Here is a 20,472-nt window from a genome sequence, read left to right as displayed (position 1 = left end):
AGAAACAGAATTGGTCTCTGCTGGAAAGACTTCCTTCAGTCTTTGCATCTTGTCCAAAGATGCAGGCTTTAGGCAATGGGAAAACCAGTCCAGCCTTTTTCCTCTTTCCCCAGGTCCATCTAGTCAGGCTGTTGGAATTGTTAGAAGTGAATAGTGCAAACAGCATCTCCTACTGCCATGTAGGAAGGCAGACCTCGTTCAAGTGACTCCTGCAACAAAGCACAAACAACTCCCATTAGTCCCAGCATTTTTATAGGGAATCTGCCCTTCTGGAGTATTTGAAACCAATTTTAGAGAACAAACCCAAACAGTCTCATCTGATAACCACATGAATCAAACCCTGTTCATGTGCATTCAGTCTGTTTCACCAAAAGCCTCAACAGATATTCAGAGAGCACATGCTTGTACCCTGCGGGTGGTGTCCTGTTATACATGTACAGGTACAATACCAGGAGGCAGCAGCATGGACTAAGTCTGCCAAATCCTTGAACTTCATGACTTTTGTACAGAATTTTATCATGCAGACATCAGCTTTTCCTCCCCCAAAAGCATCAGCCTTAGTCTGTGATTAATGGGTGATCACAAAACTCTGTCCTATAGTAAAAAGTCAAGCTAATTTCAGTCCTTTCCTAGGGTCATGATTCATTGTCTCACTGTACCACAACAGACACATGTGTTTCAGGTTCTCCTCTCAGACAAGAAATACAAGGTTCACTGAGTAGTTACTAACACATTTCCTTCTCACATCCTCCTCCTCTTTCTGAAGCGGGTGCTTCTCCTGATTTGAGGAGCACTGGCATCAGCTGCATCAGTGCAGGAGTGCAAGGCAGACTGTGCAGCATTCTCTTCAGCTCCCATGCCCTGCAACATAAGCAGAGAGACTATCAACACCACGAGAACCAGCATCATCACAACAGAACCCCTTCAGCCATCTTTTCATTTAGGGAACTCAGCAAGATTTCCAGAATCTTCCATTTGCCTTCCAAATGAAGCATGCAGACAACATCATCCTATTACCAATGTGTCAGCAAGCACAAAACACACCAAAGATTTCAGAGTGAAACTTACAGCCAACACTGGCATTTCTTCTTGCTTCAGCTACCAAACTAGAGCAATTCCTGCTGTAGTTTCTGTCTGGGTACAGCCACTCGTGCCTGCCACAAGTGATACATTAGCTGTCACTGCTGGAGCCAGAGCGTCCCAGACAACACAGGTCTACACAAACTCTCAACTCTCATAAATTATACCCCTACCATGGATTTTTTCCTGAAAAGCATTAGGACAACCTGGATATAGCATTAGTAGCAGGAGTGGGAGGGAGCCTGGTGAAGGATGACACAGGACTGAGGTTGGCAGTAGAGCTGCTGGGCAGTGAAGAACTGCTGTGAGTGTTGGACCTACTGCTCATAGTTCAAATTACACTGAACATGGCCCAGACCCAAAAGTCAGAGCCAGAATAGAAAAATACCTGCTGGCTTTTACTATGGGAAAGCTCTGATTCTTACCTGATTTAGTAAATCAGCATCTCTGTCTACAGGCTCATCACCAACTGTCCAATCCAGCTGTACTCCTCTTAACTCATTCCCACAACTCTCTTCCTCAGACACTTCCTTCTCACTCTGCCACTCCTCTTCGTCACTCTCTTCATATTGCTTCCTGCTGGCTGACAGAGTCGTTGCCACTTTCGGAGGAGGCAGATTTGCTAGTACAGCTGGGAGTGTGAAGGCTGCTAGGAATCTGGCTTTCAGTAGGAGGTAAGCAGGGTTATCACCAAGTTTCTCCTGCACCAGTTCTCCAACAGCGTGCAAATCAACCCCGGTGCCCTCATCCCCCCTGAAGCCAGGAGGCAGAAGTGATGCTGCTTGCTCTTCCAGAGCTGCTTTCTGGAGAAGCAAATTTGCAAGGGCTCTTAAATTGCACAGAAAAGGTGGCAAATAAGGCAGCCTGGTCTGCAGGGATGGTACCTGGACACCCTGTTTCCCACTCAGCCACTCCTTCACCAGCCTCCCGTCTTCAAGGGAAATGAGGCCCAAGTCAACAACAGTCTTTTCTGCCCTGGAAGTGGTTGGCTGGGGTGCACTGTCAGCACACTGCACAGCTGGGGGCTTGGAGGCAATAGGTCTGTTTTTCAGTACTTGTGCAGCAGAGTTGCTTAGGGAGTTGTTATGAGGAGCTGGAACTCCTGGCTGGAGCACAAGTCCTTTTGTGATGATGCCTGGATTGGATGGTGATCCATTTGTTGTAATGGAATCATGGCTCTTTCCCAAGCTAGCGAGACTCGACACACGCTGGGAATCAGCTCCCTGAGTGCCTGCGGGTTGCTGTGTCTGGGGCAGCAGCACAGCATGCAGGGCTGGTGCATCGGGTGGAGGAGCAGTCTGAGCTGCAGGGGAGTCCGAAGCCTTGGAGCAGCCCTCTGAACATGCTGGTGTTGCCAGAGAAACACTGGCTGTGGTGCTTCCAGGACTTACAGAGGTCATAGACAAGGTAACTGTGGAATGGTTACCTGCCTTTCCCAAAGATGCTCCTTCTGCTACCTGGGCACTCGGGGCTTTTGTCTCTGTGCTGCTGGGGTGAGGTGCATCTGCTCCAGCTGGTACAGGAGGCACTCCTAAGCTAGAGACATTGCCACTGGAAGTCACAGTTGCCTGACATGGATTTCTCACAGCAGCAGCTGGCAGTCCTTGGGGAACCCCCACCACAGTTTGTACAGCAGTGGGGAGCAAAGCCTGGGGGGTTATGACCCATGTGAAAGGCAGTATGCTGTTGGGAATCAAATGAGAACCAGTTTGTGGGGTTACAAGAGTCGACAAGAGACTGACAGGCCTCTGTTGTGGCACACTACTATTCAGCTCACGGGCAACTGGTGTGGAAAGAGGCAATTTGTTGGTGCCAGACTCAATGCCAACAGGCAGCACTGTGATCTGATGTGGCACAAAAGATTGGTTTTGTAACACTACTGAAGCTGAGCTGCCTGCTAGGACCTGACCATTGCAGACTCCCTGATCTGGGGCCTTCTCTGCTGCAGCTGGATCCACGCCTGGAAAAATCCCTGCTTCAAGTCTACCTTCCAAAGCTTGTTCATTTTGTTCCTTATTGGACTGTAGTTCTGTTCCTTGTGAGGAACCAGGGCTTTCCCCACTTCCTGGCACTGGTGAGGAATGGTTTTTAAGCACAACAGTGGTACAAGTTGAACCTGTAACAGAAGTAAATGCTGGCAGTGCAGCTGGTGCACACTGTACCTGGTTGTTGGTACAGCCAACTGCTGCAGGTTTGCTCCCTGCTTGTGCAGAAGGAATGATTTGCTGTTGCGTGTGCTGGATTATCAGAGGCGCCGAAACCAGCATCTGTGGGGCAACAAACACTGTCCTCTGCACAGCCTTCTTAGCCCGGGACTCTCTGAGCCGCTTCTCTCTCAGCAATTCCGAGACAGTTTTAGGCTTACGCCTTTGCACTTGGGCTGGAAGAGCTGCCTGTGTGGCTGGGGTGCTGCTCTCAAAGACAGCAGCAGCAGTCTCCCTTCCTTTTAATGTAAAAGGTCTCCTCACGGCATTCCTCGGGATGCCCCTTCGGGAGTTCCTCTGAACACAAGATTGTGATGAGCTGCCTGCAAAGGAGGGGAAATAAAGCAATACAGTGAAAAAGATTGAACAGTATTTTCAAAAGCCATTCCTTAGCTACTGAGCATCAAGTACCCTGCACAGGAAACAGCAGAATTCCTGTTTGTGAAAGATCCTACAACACTACAGTTTTCATTTAATCAAGCCCCATCCTGACATCCTTCAGATTAAATGTGATGCAGCAGCAAGCTCACCACTAGTTCAGTAATGATGTAACTTTCCCCAGAAATCACAGATAGGACAGGATGGCACCTTAACACTGCACCCAAGGAACTGTACTGCTCAGCACTACATGGGCACTTCACCCAGCTGGGGTGACAACAACAAACTGGGGTTGTGGTTAGTGCCAGCACCTTGACTCCAGTACAGTGCTGGAGAAAAGCTTAACAGTGATAGTCCACAGACCTGGTGGCCCATTGACACTGGTCCCCCAGCCCTTCGGTATCTTTTCCAGTCTTTACCAAAGGGTAACATATTTAGCCAATAACTGAAAGATCCAAGAGCTAGGAAAAATGAGCATGGCAATGTGGTTTTGTTCCAGAAAGTCTCCTTCAGTTTAATTGGTCATTAATGTATGGGTAATGGATTAAGGAAACGTTCTTGAACATCATGAATGTTCTGGCAGGTACCTGAGGAAGTGTCCATATTTTGGGAAGCCTGCAAAAAAAAATATTAAATTATACTTCTGAGATATGTAAAGATAATTAACACAGCACAGACATGAATCAAACCCACATCTGCCAACGTCCTATACACGCAGCCACAGAACCAGCACTTTATTATGCTTCTGAACCAACACAAACTGGTAACACACATGCACAAAGAGCTCTGCTGGCCCCACAGTTCAAAAAACTCTGCTTTAGTCAAGATTTGAGAGGGAAAAGCTTAGAAACCATGCACAATACCTGCTGAGGCCCTGCATCAGCCCTAAGCAGCGCTAACTGCCTCGGCCTCCTCTCACGAATAACCTTCATACAACCGTTGGTATCAATCTGAAAGAGCTGCAAGATGAGAACTTCATTAAAATTTGCTTGAGAACCAGAATGTTCTGACAGGGCCTGAGACAAAACATGATGGATGGGGGAGGCCTTATGTGCGAGGCTCTGGGGACATTCTTACACTTACAGAAAAAAGCCTTGACAGCATTAGAATTTGGATGCAGATTTATTTAAGAAACATCATATGCAAGCATGAGGACAGATTAATCCAGTAATTCAATTAAGAAACCAAGATAAACCATTATTTAAACACAGAAGATTGCTACTGTTTGAAAGCAGAAAATCCTCTTAAGACCGTAAACCTCACCTGAATGAAAAGCGCAAACAGGGGCGTGCTCGTGAGATTGATCGATTTAATCTTCTCTCGAATATAGTCAGCTAGAAAAGAAGCCCAACATCGCAATCAGCTGGGCATTCCTTTGCAGGATGCCAGGAAGCAGCAGAGCACTATCCCTGCTGGGTCTCACTACCTTTTGTCTGATGAAAAGCCATCCTCCCAGTCTGCAGGCTGCAGGGCAGCAGCACATCGCCCACCCAGGGTGTCACTGCCATCAGCAGCTTTCTGTCCAGGTTCATTCTTCTCAAGCGCTCTCTCTCCTGACGACACGTTTTCTCTGTGATGTCCTGCAGGCCCGGAAGCTTCTGGCCATCAGTACTAACTGCAGATGCTTTTGTTAGAATGGCAGCAGAAGGTTTTAGTATCTTTGATTGCTGTGCATGAAGAAATACACAGTTAAGAGTTCTAGTTAGGAAGGCTCTACCACAATCAGCCCCAGGACAAACCATTCACAGGGCAGTTCTGGAAAAAATTAGGAGCTTTTCCTCTTGGGACTACAACAGTGCAAGATGTGTGATTCTATCACACCAAGTACAACCCGGCAGTGCTCGTGGCACCGGAGCAGACAGGACAGAAAAGGCACTCACAAGTTTCCTCTGGAAGCATGTATTATTCCTCAGTATTCTTCTCACGTTCTCCAAGGTAACCCGCAGCACTTGCTTCCCACACCTGGAGGCCTTAATATGAAAACATACAAGATAAAAGGGAGGTAATCTCAGAAAATTCCTTGCACTGACCATACACAGAGGTACAAAAGTTTTCAACAAACCTGCTGGTTAAAGTACCTTATTCAATGAAACCAGCCTACCAAAGAGCAGACTTTTACTTTATCTTTTAGTCCTTGTGCATCTTCACAATACCAAATGTCTATGTCATAAAAACCTTTGTGTGAAGTAGCTACAAAACCCACACTGAGGGTCAGGATTTATCGGATGATTCTCACTGCATTTTTTAGCTTAACAGGACAAAGGAAAGAACAGGAAGAAGTCTGGAAAAGCCACTGACTCTTCCCTAAACTTCTACCAGTAAAATAATGCTGTAAGACTGATTACACTAGATGAGTACTTACAACCCTCCCTTACCATAACCCCAGAACAGCCACTTCTGTAAATAAACTTGTCATCAGTGCAACTGGCTCCACAGTCTAGGGCATGTAAGTCAGAACAATATTGCTTACATGATCCTAAATAGCAATTTAGACACTTAATATTTTGCTAAGGAGCATCTTTCTGCAAATATGCTCCAGGAGTTTGCAGGGTTTCAGTACCTGACCTGGGCTGAAAACCAGCTCAGAATCAGAGAGAGATGTGTACGTTAATTCTTCCAAACCCTAAGCCAAAACACCCTAGTGACCAGGGTGGAGACACACAAGTCACTGAACCATTCTGCCTTATGAAGACCTAAATAAAGTTCTGTTTCTGTGACCCCACGTGCAGAAAAAGCACAGCAATTTCCCAGGTAATGCACAGGAGGCAGCGCTAGATATTTCTGTTTAATTTACAGCTCATTTTCCAACAGCACCCCCCGATGGCACAGTGAGAAAGCGGCCAAGCGGCACGAAAAAGATTTGCCGTCTGTCCTTCACTGCAGCAACTGCACTTCCCGGTCACTTCTGATCTAAACTCTAATCCCATCGAGAATGGGCTGAGAATCCTAGGATTCACCTTGCTTATTACTTCTGCTGGATTCCTCACAACGATGTCTGTGGAATGTGGACGTGCAATGCCCCTCAGGAGGGTGCTCAACTCTGATGATTGATTGGCAACTCTGTCCTTGTCTCCATCACTCATTGTACTTGGAACTTCACTGCTACTGGGCTTTGTACTCGCAGGAAAGAAAAGGGATGGAGTTTGATAGGTTCTTTTGCTTGACTCCTGTGTATTTGTCTGTGTTGGTACCCACAAATCAATGTCGGGCAATGTACACTCCTCCTTGGCTGTCGTCGTCTCCTCCTCCGAACTGTCTGACAAGTCCAGTTCTATGTCTTCACTGCTGGTCTCGGAAGAGCTGGAACTCTCTTCCACGTGCCGGCGCTTTGTTGGTCTGGATCTTTTCTTCTCGGAGAGAAAAAGGACAGACAAATTTTAGCCAGTGTCCACCCTTCACTTGTTAAAGTTAAAAGCAAGTTAAAAAGTTTCACAGGGCAGTATCCTATCAGTAGCTTCCAAATGGACAGCTCTGCTTTACTTCTCCTAAGATTAACTAAATCCAGTGCAAGTTTAGAGAAGCTTAATTAAAGAGATGGGGCTGTGTCACAGCAGGAATTTGCACAATACCTTAGACCCAATCATGAGCTTCCACTTGCTCAGGCACTGGGAGCCAGTACGATGTGGCAACTCGGAAGCTATTTTACTCCAGTGACCTAAAAAAGATGCAGAGCAGAGCACACCTATTAGTGCAGCAAACTGAACAACAGGCCTTTTCAGTGCAGAACTTTATACATGTATTATGTGTTTCCTTGTATAAGAGACAGAGTTCCTATGTGAATGGATCTCAAAAACTTAATATCCAGTTGTGTTCTTCAGACTTTGTACAGCTGTACATTCAGCTCAAGTTAGAAACTAGTAGAAAATGAAGCAATGATGAAAACCCAAGCAGAACTACACCCTCCCTTGCAGCAGTAAGAGTGTTTAGAAGAAAGCTCAAACTGAATGTTGAAAAGCTTCTATTTGCTAATTAAAGTTGTCTTAGGGAAAATAAGACAACTCTTTCACAGGCTGTTTAGAGGGGAACTCGCCCTACTCAAAGCTCTGACACCTGGCTAACACACCTATACAACTGTACTACACAATCTCTCAACAACTGAATTTCCAGGAACAGAGCACACAATATAAGGGAGGCTGCAATCATCAGTACGATGTAGAGCCTGCTACTATCAACTGCAGGGCTTAAAATAAGAGAAGAAAACTTAAATTCCTTAGTAATACTTACTTCTCACAACTTCTGAAGATTAAGGCACAGAAACACTTACCCAGTCCATGCTTTTGAACCAGTTCAATTAGCTGCTCCTCTTCCTTCAAACTCCACTTGCCCTTCTTTACATCACAGTGCAATGCTTTTAAGTACCTCCAAAATGAAAACACTAAAGTAAGTAACATTCAGTCCTGCTTGTACAGTTCTGATCATCACTGCATACTCCAAGGCTGAACAAAACCAGCATTCCTAGTCAGATCTTTCCTTTTGTTAAGGGGTCCATCCGTACTCCCTTAATATAGCACAGCTACAATCTCTTTTGTTCCCAAAAATATCAGGCCACATGATTAAGAATGACAACAGGCAGCTGTAAATCGGGTCACGGGAATTAGGCCATACTGTACTCTGAGGCTCCTGAAGCTGGGTCCAAGGCTGACAATTGCTCAGCAGCTCACTGTTTGTGTTCTGTTACAGTCACTGAGTAGACCATTGTCACAGATCCACAGACGACACAGATGACAACCTTCCCTCCTCACATGCACTCATTCACGTTTAATGACCCCTTTGCTTATTTTGAGCAACATCCTTTCCAACTTCTGCTAACCCACAGGCAACTCCACTGACGGAGTTGCACAGCACAGGCAACAATAAACTTGAAAGCTCAGTTACCACATGGAACGTACCGGTCTCTGCACTGAGCATCACTCCTCCCTGGCACTTCTGTCCGAATTTTGTACCAGTCACGCTCTCCATACTTCTTAACTGCAGCCAACAGCATCTGTGTCAATCAGACATAGCAAGAGTTGAAATTCTTATCAGCAATAACCCTAATAGGCGTGAGACAGAAGCAGTTGTGTTTGTTTCTACTGTGTTATAGAACTCTGAACAGACATGTTTAGGAACTTCTAAGCCTTCTTGACTTGTGAACGGTGCACCTCGGTCTGTTTTAGATTCCTTTGTGCCTCTCTTAAAGCTCAGGTGTAGACAGCCATGCAACACCTCAGCAGTCTAACCCTCCCAATTGCCCTAGGCATCAGAGAACAGAGCTTACAGCATCTTCCTCTGGTGTCCAGGGTCCCTTCTTCAAACTGGGGTCCACGCTCTTTGTCCAGCGGTAAATCAGCTGAGCAGAATCTCTTCCTTCCATGTAATAAGCAACTAGAAATGCAAAGGTGTGTTTTAAAGTCTGATGCAAACAATGTTTCTTCATTAACTTACAACTGTGATATTTCCAAACACTGGGTTGACATAAAGTCTCAGCTTAAATACTTAAACAGTCTTACACAACAAGAATCAAAAGAGCATGGCATACACACTATTTGTAATGGCATTATCCACACTAGATACATGACAACCCAACAATCCATCTTGAAACAACACAGAACTAGTAAGTTTTGGCTCCAATATGTATCTGACAGGTTCAAGACACCAGGTGTTACTCACAGGCTTGGATTTAGGACCCCAGAGACTTGGTTACTATTCTCAACTGTATTCCTCACTTGTCACACAGCCTCTCATGCTGCTGAGGAAGAGGAGCAGCAGTATTGACCCCCTAGAATAGCTTCTGGGCACAGCACAGCATTGAAAACTGCCAAAACAGCTGGGCACAAATGAATGCTTTCTAGGGAAGAACTCTGATGATTTTGCTATCATCAGATATAAAATCAAAACTGACACAATCGGAGTGAATAACTCTGTCAGTTTCAACCAAATTTCAAAGACAGATAAAGGTTCCAAGAGATAATAAATTCTTGCTGATATAATGAAACTTCCACGCTGGCACAGGAAAAGCACACACCACTGTTCCCATCAAGGAGGAAGAGGGAAAACTCAACCATCCCCTTTCATTCATCTCCCCAGTGGGGAGGTTTATAAGTGTGTACATCTGTAGTTCCAGGTGAGTCACAACACTGTTGTGCCTTGCTCTGCCCAGAATGTTAAGGTGAAAATGCAGAACTATGACTATCCTGGAAATGGAAACATTCATAGGAAATAAAACTTCATTAGTTCCTTGAATCAGAGCAGGCTGGGTGCTCCAGTGTGCAGAAACATCAAGACGTGAATGGAAAGCACTTTCACTTGTAGGTCACTTACTTTTCTTATATGGGATGTGACTTCCTACTCTCATTTCTTGAACAAGCTCTAAAAGCATCTGATCTTCACCTCTGGTCCACTCTTTTCTTTTCAGATCTTTATTATAGACTTGATACTTCTGCAAGCACTGGAAAGGTGTCCTGTTCGTCTTAATAGAAGGAAGAGAGATATGCAGGTAACTGGTTATTTATGAGGACAAAAAGCAAAAGGGAAAGGTTAAAGTATCAGACCTTTTTAGTACTGCTCTTGGTCATTTCTAAGAAAAGAATTAACAGTGAATTAACACCGTTAATGAGGCACAGTCCAGTCAGAATTAACTGACTTGTCACCTCCTGTTTGAGCTCAGAACCTTACCCCCAACTCCTGGGCTATAGCCTGCCAGTCCAGATAACCATGTTGAGCAGCTATCTTCTTTAGCCTCTCGATTTCCTCCTCAGTCCATTCCTTTTTGTTGATGCTTGGATGCTCCCAGTTTTGCCAAAACTTCCTCAGTTCTTCCGGACCACGTTGTCCATCAAACTAAAAGAAAGAGAAGAATCTGTTTTGTCTCATAGCTGGGACTGAAACACCCAGGCAGACAGGAACACAGATGCAAGGAATCTATTTTGCATTCCAGTTATAGTTTATTGTTAAGTTTTGCAGAACTAAAACATCAAATTAACAAGTTGAGATCATGGAGCAAGCAAACGAGACCAGGTCAGGTAATTGCCAAGGGAAGGGACACAGGTATCAAAGGTAACAAAACTTGGTCTCTCAACTTACATGGATGTTTGAGATTTTCTCCCAGTCATGCTCATCGAATCTGTTTCCTAACAAGTCGCTTTCTGGGAGTTGGCTAAAGCAGAAGGTACAAAGAGAAAGAAAGAACACGATTCTTAGTAAAGAACTGTGGGGATGAGAGCTCTGCAGAGCCTGAACAGCACTTCATTCTTTGCAAGCCAATGCGAAGGAAGATTTCTGCAAATGTCACCTCTGGAAGTGCTCGAGAAAGGTGGGAATGTCAAGAGGAAAACTCCCAAGAACAGACTTTCATTTTCACCAAAAACATAAAAACATTTCTCACTTAATTGCCTCTATTTCTCGCTCCACTTCTTTGATTTGCTTCTCCAAGATCTGTTTCTCCATTTCAGTCTTGACTTTCTCCAGTTTCTGATTCCAATAACTCATCCTGTTCAAAGACATTTTGATCATTACTTATTATGACTGGATGGGAATAAAACAATGGCATCAGAAGACACAGGGCAATGCTGCTTTCTCCATCAGTATCATGCAAGTTTATTTCCACACTACACAAACTATTCTTGTTCTAGTTTTTCCCACACAGCACACTCATTATTCTATTTTTGCCCCTTCAATCCAAATCACTGACCCAGAACAGGTCTCGGATTAATCATTTTGGTATTTACAGAGAGAACCAATGGTTGCTGCAACAGCAACAAAGACTGTACCAGCACAGAGATCTCCAGCTGGGCACACCATTACAACTCACTGTGCATCACTGGTGCTCACAGGACATGCTGAGGGAAGGTGCAGACCCCACATATATCCTGTCTTTCCTTCATATATAATGTTCTCATCAAGAGAAAGATTTTTGCACAGTACTTACTTCAGTAACTTGGGCTGGAGCAGGCGCTGCAAGCGGTCACTGACTACTGATTTCTGCAGTAATGTCTTCTCCCTGCTCTTCCCTAAACCAGAGAACATAATTGAGCATTCAGACATCAGTGCAAAGCCACTGCCAAGAAAAAAAGAGATCCACTGCTTTCAATACCCCAGCTAAAGCATCCCCCAGGTCTCCAATAAGAGCTCCCTATCTAAATCACTAATATCACGCCTGACACAGGCAAGGCACAGCCTCTGGCTCAGTTTCAGTTCCATAGAGTTCAATAGAGATCAGCAATGAAGTGTTTGGAACCCTTTAGGGCTGCAAGTGTCCCTGGAACTGCTCTAATCTGAGCAGTGCCCTTGCATGATCTCATCTGGCTTTGGAGAGCTCACGGGGTTATTGCATCAGAACAAATGCAAATGAAGGAAGGGAGCTGTTAATCGTTCCCTGGAACAATTTCTGGAACATCCCATTTTACTTTTAACTGCCTTTTTTGTGAGTCAAGTATGAAACATCAGAACATTTAACTGCAAATGTGGGGGACTAACAATATGAACATATACATTTGTTATAGCTCTTAAGGAACAGTGAACAGCACATGGAGTTACTTACATTTTGCTGAAATCAGTTGTTCAAAGGATTTTATGCCCTGAGCTGCCTTTTCCTTGGCATCCTCATTGGCAGGAGGGCCCTAATGAAGATTACAAGGGTTATATATATACTGGAAGAGTCAGATACACATTAAAATTGCCCTTCCTTCTTAGAACTTAGCATGAATTGTTACAAAAGAGACTGGTAAGAAACTCAAACCTGTGCAAACTGTCACATTCAAACTGCAAAGTTACTTTCACTGACACTAGCTCACATGCACCAGAAGACCTAAGAAACCAAATAGATACATGAAAGAAATAAATTTGTCTGTGCTTACACAGCACATAGCTCAGAGCCAGGCCTGCTTGTGTTAGTTGACCACTGAAGAAGCGTTTTGAACATGTATTACATGTTTGTATGTACTTCAGATGTGCTACCAACTTGGGTAGGATTTAACAGATGAATTACCAGGCAATGCTTGACTGTTGGGTTAATAGAAGAACAGTGACAGTTGACATCTCAGCTACAACTAAAAGTCAAGATCCCCTTTTGCTAACAACACTTTAAAAACACATGGAAAAAAAGTAGTGACATTTGCCACAGAAAACTCAGTTTCAAAGACAATGAAATTTCAACAGTACTTTAAGCAGCAGCATGGAATTGGACTGTGGAGATGAAAACAATCAATCACAGTTAAGTTGAAAATAAGAATGGTCAAGTGCCCATGGCTAGAATGTCTCTTCTCAGAACCTGCTTTCAGACATCACAGACATGGGCTGAACAAGTATTTCCAATAGAGAGTAAAGGACAAATGAGGAAAAAACAACATTTCAAAGCCAGGAGTGACATTCAGTTACTCAAGTAAAAGGTAACACAGTTTTAACAGTTACAATTTATATCTACCATTGAAAGCCATATCAGTATGTAATCTAGTGATGTTTACTTACAATTCCTGTTGTTTTATCCTTAAAGTACGGCTTCATAAAATGACCCAAAAATATATTTGCTGGTAGATTTCTGCCATCTCCTGCCTTTGCTATTTTTGGACCTCCAAGCTCACACATGATCTCCTTCTGCAATACAAGAATTAAACAGTATCAGTGTCTCCTTCAAATTCCTAATTTCAGAGAGCAGTGGCTGAGTCACCACAAACACCCCAGGCAGGGTCCAAACTCAATTTACACCAGGCTGTAAACCAGTGTATGTGTTAAATATGGCATTTGGAGCTTCCTAAGGTTGTACAGTGCACTGCAGCTGATTAAGAAAAACACTAACCTGCTACAAGAAACTAAAATATAAAATACCCAAGTGATGCATTTTTGGTGATAAGAGAGCATGGAAACATCAGTCAGAAAAGCCATTTGAAGGCCAGTGACACCTGTTTGAAGTGCCACGAAGAACAAGAACCTGGTTCTTGGCCAAGCCACCTGAGCACAAGAGACTGCAACTGGTGCAGTCAATTCCACTGGTACATATGGTGGTCTAGGAATGCCCCGGAAAGTTTTACTGGGTTTGATGTCAAGGCAAGATGGCAACCCAAAACAGCACAGGAATGAACATTTTACTCCTGTTCCATTCACCTGCTGCTCTCTGTTTTGTGCAAGGAGAAGCTCAACTTCCTCAATCTTTTCCTGGATGACTTCCTGGTATACATGGTTCATCTGCAGACAGGTTTCTGGATCCTGGGGCAAACTGCTTTCCATATCATCACCATCATCATCATCATCACTACTGTCATCTTCTCTTTCCATTTCCTTGGAGTAATTGAGGAATTTAAGGGAAGGAAAGGGAGAAAAATGCTTGCTTGAAAAGCAGGTATGTAACATAATTATTTCTGTAACTCACGAAATAAGAACAATCCTTTGTAAATAATTAAATTCAGTTGAGTTTTGCACATAGAATTAAAGGTCACAGGTCTTTAGTAACAAATAGCAATGAGAAAGTATCTTGGGTATTGGGTTTCACAATAACGAGCCAGAACTAGATGACTGGTTGCTGACAGGACAATGGGACCTTCCAAACCTAAAGTTCAGCCAGAGGACGAAGCGATGAAGACCAAGATGATGAAGAAAGGACCACCAGGGGTCCCAAAGACCACTGCCACGTTATTGTGCGCATGCAGAAATGGCCGTGGATTTATGTAAAGCAATTCTCAGAAACCTAATTAATATGTATGACATTTACTGGAAACGTAATGAATATAGATGCTAAGCAACAATATAATCACAGTCTGTTTGATGCTTGAATGAGACACATTAGGAGGAGAGATCCCCCGTGTCTCCCAGCGCTGCTTGTCAACTTCAGCTTTGCTGGCGAGTTCTTTGAATCACTCAATGCTCCTATTACCCTACAAAACTGATTTAAAAAGAACTGGAGGCACATAACTGCTTGTCTCTCCCTGGCAGTTTGAACTGAACTCTCCCAGGAGCAGGTTCCAGCCCAGCCCAGTGCCCATTTGCCCTGTTCGTTAGTTCAGCTGCTATCTGAACCAGTCTGACTACAGACCTCCTGCAAACCAGGAGTGCTTTACACTGGAGCTCTCCCAGCTGCTAAATCTGCTAAACCCTTCACATTTCCAGTTCATTTGTGTTTCTACTGAAGCAATTAATCCTTTGCTTGATTTATTGTACAAGCCCAGCATACCTCAGGTACAAAGCAGTAAAAGACTGCTTGATCACAAACTGATGATTTCTTTCTGTGACCTCCCCAGAAGCCACTGTGTTTCCAGTGACAGAGATCAGCAAGAACTAGAGCAGTGAGGCCCCTGATCCCCTCATTTGTTTACATATGAACAGATCTCTTTCATGTGAATTACAAAGTCCTGGGCAGGAATAACTAAACCTCCATGTCTATTAATAATCCTTCCTGAGCTCCATTCAAGCCAGCTGCCTGGATTTCCCCAGCACAGAGCTCCCTTCAGTAGACAGATGGAGAGATATGTGTAAAGAGAAAGCAGTTACCATTTCAGGATGAGAACCTGAGTCATCATCTTCATCATCATCTGTTAGACAACAAAAATACAGAAATACTGACTGCAGTGGGAGTACAAGAGGAAAGCTTCAAACCCAAACCTTTTCAATCAAAGCACATACAATAACACATTGTACCTCAGTCAAGACCACTGGAGTTTTTGGCTACTGGCAATATTGTCAATATATAACAAAAAAAATATATATATATTTTTTTTTTAAAGTAGGAAAAAAGCAGCTCCTGATCGCTACAATCAAGCTGCATTTTGGTGCTACACTTCATGGCACATTGCAGGCTCTAGAGTATGCAGCCAAGTGAACATTCCAACCCAACAGAACCCGTAAAGCACCTGACAGCCCTTCCACCCTCTTCAGGAACATCTGGGTTTGCATTCAGTGTGGCTACAAGCTTCTGACATACAGTATTCAGACTTGCATGATGGGGTCAATTCAAATACGGGTGGATGAAGCGACTGTGACAACCAGAGGTACCAAAACCCCAACTCTATCACCACCTCCTCTTCGAAAAGTTAACTCGGGGAGGCATAGGCAGGGTGTGAAACAGAGCTGCTCACACAGCAGTGCCTGCACTGCCACCCTGACAGCATAAAAACAGCTGCGGTTTAACTACGGACAGCATTTGGTGGGCTGCGTTTCATGAGTCAGCTCCTTACCACCCGCCCTGACTGGAAACCTCCACCAGCGGTTGGATGGGTCCTCAGCGCTCCCCGCTAGCCTGACCGGGGCTGCGCCGGTACAAGAAGCTCCTCCCGCTAAGGGCAGCACTAAGGAGACGCCTCGAGTCCGCCCACACCGGGCAGGAACAGCGCGGTCACCGGCCAGCGCCGCACCTCAGGAGCCGGAGCAGGGGAGGCAGGAGAGGGCCGAGAACGCGCCGCGCCGTACCCGTGCCGGAGCTGCAGTCAGACACGTCCGCGCCGCTGGCGGCCCCGCCGGGCTCCAGGCTCCGCTCCAGCTGCTCGATCTCCCGCCGGATCTTCTCCCGCTCCGCGTTCAGGTCCAGAGCCCCGACCGCGGGGCTGCTGCGGGGCCCGGCCGCGCCCGGCCCGCGGGACATGGCGGCTCTGCGGCCTCGGGCCTGGCCCGCAATCACCGCCGCTCACCGCGGTCAGCTGAGCCCGTCCGCACGTGATACCGCGCAGCCAATGGAGCGCGCCGCCGATGCCGCGGAGGGGCGGGGATGGTGGCACGTGGACGGGAGAGGGCAGCCCCGGGTCCCTGCTCCCCGCCCCGGGCCCGCAGTGACCGGACACCGGCTGCGCCGCCGCCGCCTTTAATGGCTCCGCAACACCCGTCACACAGCGGCCGGGACGAGCGTTACAGCCCGCACCCGGAGCCTGAGCCCTCCCGCGCTGCACGAACCCCTCCCGACCCCTTCTCCCTCCGTGGCAATGGAACAGTCCGGATGGGGACAGAACGGCAGCGGGAGTTCCAGCCAAACCCGAGTGCTCTGTGGGGTCCCAGTGGGAAGTCGGGGTGCAGGGGAAGCAGGACCCGCAGCCCCAGCCCAGAGGCACATACTCTTGTCCATTCGGGCTTTAGGACTCCAGTGGCAGCAGCACCAACAGCTCTGTGTATCACAATGAGGCCAAGTATCAAAACCAGAGTTTTTGGGAATGGTTTCCGTCCTGTTCCAGTCACTGTCCATCTTGGGACACTTCTGAAATCCTGTCTATGGATGTGAGGAGATCGGCGACAAGCTGCAGTGACTCTGCTCCAGAGACCAGCTGCCTGCAAGGAGGGGAGGACACAGCGTTAAGAGGGAGAGGGTGAAGCAGGCGCCAGGCCAGTTGTTTTTACTCAGGTACTGTGATTTTCTCAGAAGCAGTTTATCTGGACTGAAGACTGTGGTTCTTGAGGTACAGGAGCCTTGAAGAAGCGTAGGAGACCTACAGAGCCTCTATAATGGTTTGACATTAAGTAAAAAAGTAAGACTTGCATGTTCCAGTCTTTTTTATTACCTAAACTTGGAGGAAAACCTGTTGCGGGTGAGTAAGAACATGGAGCAGCTGATAACTGCTGTAAGATGTAAGAACCCAAGTTGCAATCCAGAAAGGTAAGCCCCTGGGGGCATTTAGCTGTGACCTCTGGATGGTGTTAGGAAGTCATCATAAAACAACTCACCTGATGGAAGCCTGAGAGTTGGTTATGACAGTGAGAAGGTTCTGCAAGGCAGCATCCGCGTTCTGCCTCACTGTGGCCAGACTCGCTGCCTGGCCCAACCTCAAGGCTTCGTTCTCCGACTTGTAATTCTTGAGCTGAACCTGGGGAGGGAGCAGGGAGACTTCACCTCAAAACCGTAGAGCTCCCACAGGTAATAATCCCCAGCTAAAGCAGCTAAAGAACACGTTCACAGTTTATTAGGTATAACCAACAACAGATCCCGTAACCAGACCACCTGGAGAGGCTCCTCCCAGCTCTGGAGAGCAGCCTCCCACAGGAAACTGAGCTGGAATCACACATGGCACATCCACAGCATCATGCCCTCAAGCCTGCTTCCTTCACAGACCCAACCAGGAGCCAGGGATGGAAGCTGTCACCGATGTGCCACCGATGTGTTGACACCTCATCTAATGCCATACGGGCTCTGCCGAACTCCCTGCCACATCCCTCTGGCTTTGAGAGCACTGCTTCCCACCTGCAGTAACGCGTTCTCCTGTTTCAGTTTTGTAGCACTGTTCTCCGCTTTAACAGCCCGTTTCTGAAATAGAACGGAGATCATTTATCCCACAGCAACGTGTTTAGGATGCAACAGGCAGTTTAAGCTACATGGGAATGCCAGATTCCAGCACAGAACTCTGTTTGGGATGCACCACCCCGTGTTCTAAAGGCATTAGAAGGGAAAGTGCCCCAGACACATCTGAGCAGCTGCCTCCTCTCCACCCTCCCAGTTTTCCTTTTTGATATCTTTCAGTGCCACCCATCACTTCTGGATGTGAAATTACTACTATATTTGGGGAAAGAGTAGTTGGTATAAATAAGCAGCAGGAGAAGCAGCTCCCTCCCCTAGCTCACATGGGACGTGCTTTTGGAAGGCTGCAAAAGAGCTGCTGAAGTTGTTGATGAATCCAGAAACAGGACTTATACAAAAACCGCCCTTATTTTAGGTAACAAAAGTTCTTGACTGGGACACGGTGTTGTTGTGGGGGGAAAGTCCGAGCCCACATCAGAGCTGTTCAGTGCTCACATGGGGGATGGGATCACTCCATCTTCCCTCATGCTCCCAGGGAAGGAAAAGAGAACTACACAGCTCTGACTGCAAGATGCCTCTGCAAGGACCACCACTCACAGTCATCAGCTGGAGGTTCTGTTCCACATGCTGCACCATTGCTTCCAAATCCTGTGCTTCTTTTTCTTCTTTGATTTTGTTTTCCTCAAGCTTTTTTTCAAGCTTCCTGACCCTTAAAAGAGACAACATTCAGTGAGCACCTGCAGCATTAAATACTTTCAGAAGAAAATGTTTTTCAGAAGAAAACAGAGAAGGAACAAGAAGCTTATTCTTTCCTGTTTAAGAGCAATGAAGACTTCCCACAGAACTACACTTCTAGGGGGTGGCTCAGGGGATTTCTGTGTTCCACAGACATTAGCATTAGTGGGACCCATCCAGAGGAAAGGCCTTATAGAAAATAATCAGCCAAAGAGAGTGTAATTCTGAAAAAGTTACCCCATCACCAGGGAAGCACCAGGTGCCTCACTGCAAGGAGCAGCAGAGGATTCAGATGGGAACTTAAGGAACCCTTAAACACCACCCTACCTTGGTCACCAGGTTGTTTAACCTCAGGAAAATCAAGGCTCCCAGTATCAAAGTGGTCACCAGCAAAAATTAAAAACACTTTTCTTGTTTTAAATGGCAGAGATTAAGATTATTTTGTTATTTTGAAGCTTTATGAAATGCCTCTTGTCAAGGCCTACCCTCATTGTTGCAAAGCACCTAAGCTGCAAGAAGTGTAAGCCACACACACACTCCTCAGCAGTTTGCTACTCACTTTCCAAGCCTTTTTCAAGATTAAAATCAGGTTAAAAAGCTTTTTAAACAAATAGCACAGATTTCAGCTACATTCTTCCTCTTTAAAGATGGTGACTGTCTCCACTGAGAACCTCTTTTAAGACAACTCCTTATCTATGTGGTTACTTTCCCCCACACTGTGGCTTACGCACTTGTCTGCTTGAGTTTCAGAGAAAATCTGAAGCTTGTTGATCTTGCTTCTCAAAGTGGCATTCTCTTCCTTCAGCTATGAAAAGAAAAACCCTCATTAGAAAAGAGGGTGCTGTTTCCCAGCACTACCAACACTCCAAAGCCAGTACCACAAAAAATACCCAGCTTCAACTCTAGTGCCGGGGGGTTTGCACTTTCTATGACACTCAAGCTTACTTTCACACCTTGTTTTGCCCTCTTGAAGCCACTTAACCACACTGACCCTGTGCGGCACTGGGTCGCAAGCTGAGTAATCAAGCGCTGTTAATTCTAAATGACCTCAAAGGGTATTAACTCTAAACTAACAGGACCTCAAAGGGCAGGAGCATGAGGAAGTCACCTGTTGCCAAAAGCTGTGGGACACACAAGGTACAGGCTCCTGCTCACGCTGCAGCACAACTTTTCAAGCCTACTGCTCTTCAAGCTGCGCTATCAAGCTGCCACGCGCAGCCAAGCGGTACGCGCAGCTCCTGCTGACGGCAGCTTCGAGAGCGAGTTTATGCCGCAATCCGGCACTGGAGCTCGGCTGATACAAGACAGAGGCCGCGTTAGCGTTTGTGCCCGCCCCGGGCACGGTGCCGGGAGCCCGGCCGAGGCGCTCACCTCCTCGTAGCTGGGCTGCCGCAGGGAGGGAGAGCCCGGCTCCGCGGGGACTCCGAGGAAAGCCGCGCTCCGCTCCGCGCCCTCGCAGAAGGAGCCGGCGGAGGGCGATGCGGGGCACGCAGCGGCGAGGTGGGCCTGCTCCACGGCCAGCGGCTGGTAGCTCCCGCTCCATTCCTCCTCCTCCTCGTCGTCCTCCGCCTCGCCGGGCGGTGCCGGATCCGGCAGCAACAGCAGGCCGAGGCTCGGGCCGGGCTGCGAGCGGAAAGCGGAGCAAAGGCGCTGAAGTAGGCGCGGGACGAGCCCCCCTCAGCGCGGAGGGGCCCAACCGCGCCCCGGCCCCGGCCTCACCTGCGGCGCGTCCCCGCCGCCCCGTGCCTTGCTGCGGACGAACTCGCGGAAGGAGAAGGGGTTGTGCTCGGCCGGCAGCCCGCCCGCCGCCATGTCCGAGCCACCGACCGCCCTGAGGCGATGCCCCGCCCTCCCTCAGGACCGACCAATCAGCGACGGCTCCTGCAGCCTCACCCA

At 46.8% G+C, this 20,472-nt stretch overlaps 2 protein-coding genes across 3 annotated transcripts; both read right to left on the bottom strand.

Moving 5' to 3' along the window:
• Nucleotides 1–3: 3 nt before the first annotated feature.
• On the bottom strand, nt 4–16,303 carry SNAPC4 (small nuclear RNA activating complex polypeptide 4). 2 transcript variants are annotated; one of them, XR_009968968.1, is made up of 23 exons: nt 16,035–16,303; nt 15,120–15,160; nt 13,740–13,913; nt 13,107–13,232; nt 12,181–12,259; nt 11,569–11,650; nt 11,026–11,130; nt 10,725–10,797; nt 10,317–10,481; nt 9,963–10,110; nt 8,920–9,026; nt 8,552–8,646; nt 7,927–8,021; nt 7,232–7,317; nt 6,620–7,009; nt 5,543–5,632; nt 5,089–5,329; nt 4,926–4,996; nt 4,526–4,621; nt 4,250–4,277; nt 1,506–3,607; nt 663–861; nt 4–209 (listed from the first exon to the last, which is right to left on the bottom strand). XR_009968968.1 is itself a non-coding variant. In XM_062641103.1 (23 exons), exons 1-22 carry the CDS (start codon nt 16,204–16,206, stop codon nt 742–744), a joined length of 4,686 nt encoding a protein of 1,561 aa, XP_062497087.1. In that variant the 5' UTR covers nt 16,207–16,303; the 3' UTR covers nt 4–209; nt 731–741. The 2 variants fall into 2 exon arrangements, 1 of the variants encoding a protein (XP_062497087.1); XM_062641103.1 differs by having other exon boundaries at nt 731–861.
• Nucleotides 16,304–16,406: 103 nt separating this feature from the next.
• ENTR1 (endosome associated trafficking regulator 1) lies at nt 16,407–20,432 on the bottom strand. Its single transcript, XM_062641115.1, has 7 exons — nt 20,296–20,432; nt 19,948–20,199; nt 19,308–19,381; nt 18,439–18,550; nt 17,788–17,850; nt 17,274–17,413; nt 16,407–16,880 (listed from the first exon to the last, which is right to left on the bottom strand). Exons 1-7 carry the CDS (start codon nt 20,386–20,388, stop codon nt 16,787–16,789), a joined length of 828 nt encoding a protein of 275 aa, XP_062497099.1. The 5' UTR covers nt 20,389–20,432; the 3' UTR covers nt 16,407–16,786.
• Between the last annotated feature and the right edge of the window lie 40 nt (nt 20,433–20,472).

This window comes from Pezoporus occidentalis, unplaced genomic scaffold (assembly GCF_034315485.1).
Source record: "Pezoporus occidentalis ecotype Australia unplaced genomic scaffold, CSIRO_AGI_Poc_V1 ctg68, whole genome shotgun sequence".
Classification (NCBI taxonomy): domain Eukaryota; kingdom Metazoa; phylum Chordata; class Aves; order Psittaciformes; family Psittacidae; genus Pezoporus; species Pezoporus occidentalis.
This window is presented reverse-complemented; position numbering and strand designations above follow the sequence as displayed.

Excerpts from the sequence above, each read along its gene's own strand:
- SNAPC4 (XM_062641103.1), bottom strand. The coding sequence starts at position 16,206 with ATGTCCCGCGGGCCGGGCGCGGCCGGGCCCCGCAGCAGCCCCGCGGTC. Across the intron at positions 5,633-6,619 it reads CAGCAGAAGTAATAAGCAAG|GCCTCCAGGTGTGGGAAGCA; the intron begins GTGAATCCTAGG and ends TTTCATATTAAG. Across the intron at positions 4,622-4,925 it reads TGTTTGCGCTTTTCATTCAG|CTCTTTCAGATTGATACCAA; the intron begins GTGAGGTTTACG and ends CTCATCTTGCAG.
- ENTR1 (XM_062641115.1), bottom strand. The coding sequence starts at position 20,388 with ATGGCGGCGGGCGGGCTGCCGGCCGAGCACAACCCCTTCTCCTTCCGC. Across the intron at positions 17,851-18,438 it reads AGAACCTCCAGCTGATGACT|AAACGGGCTGTTAAAGCGGA; the intron begins GTGAGTGGTGGT and ends GTTCTATTTCAG. Across the intron at positions 16,881-17,273 it reads AACTCTCAGGCTTCCATCAG|GCAGCTGGTCTCTGGAGCAG; the intron begins GTGAGTTGTTTT and ends CCCTCCTTGCAG.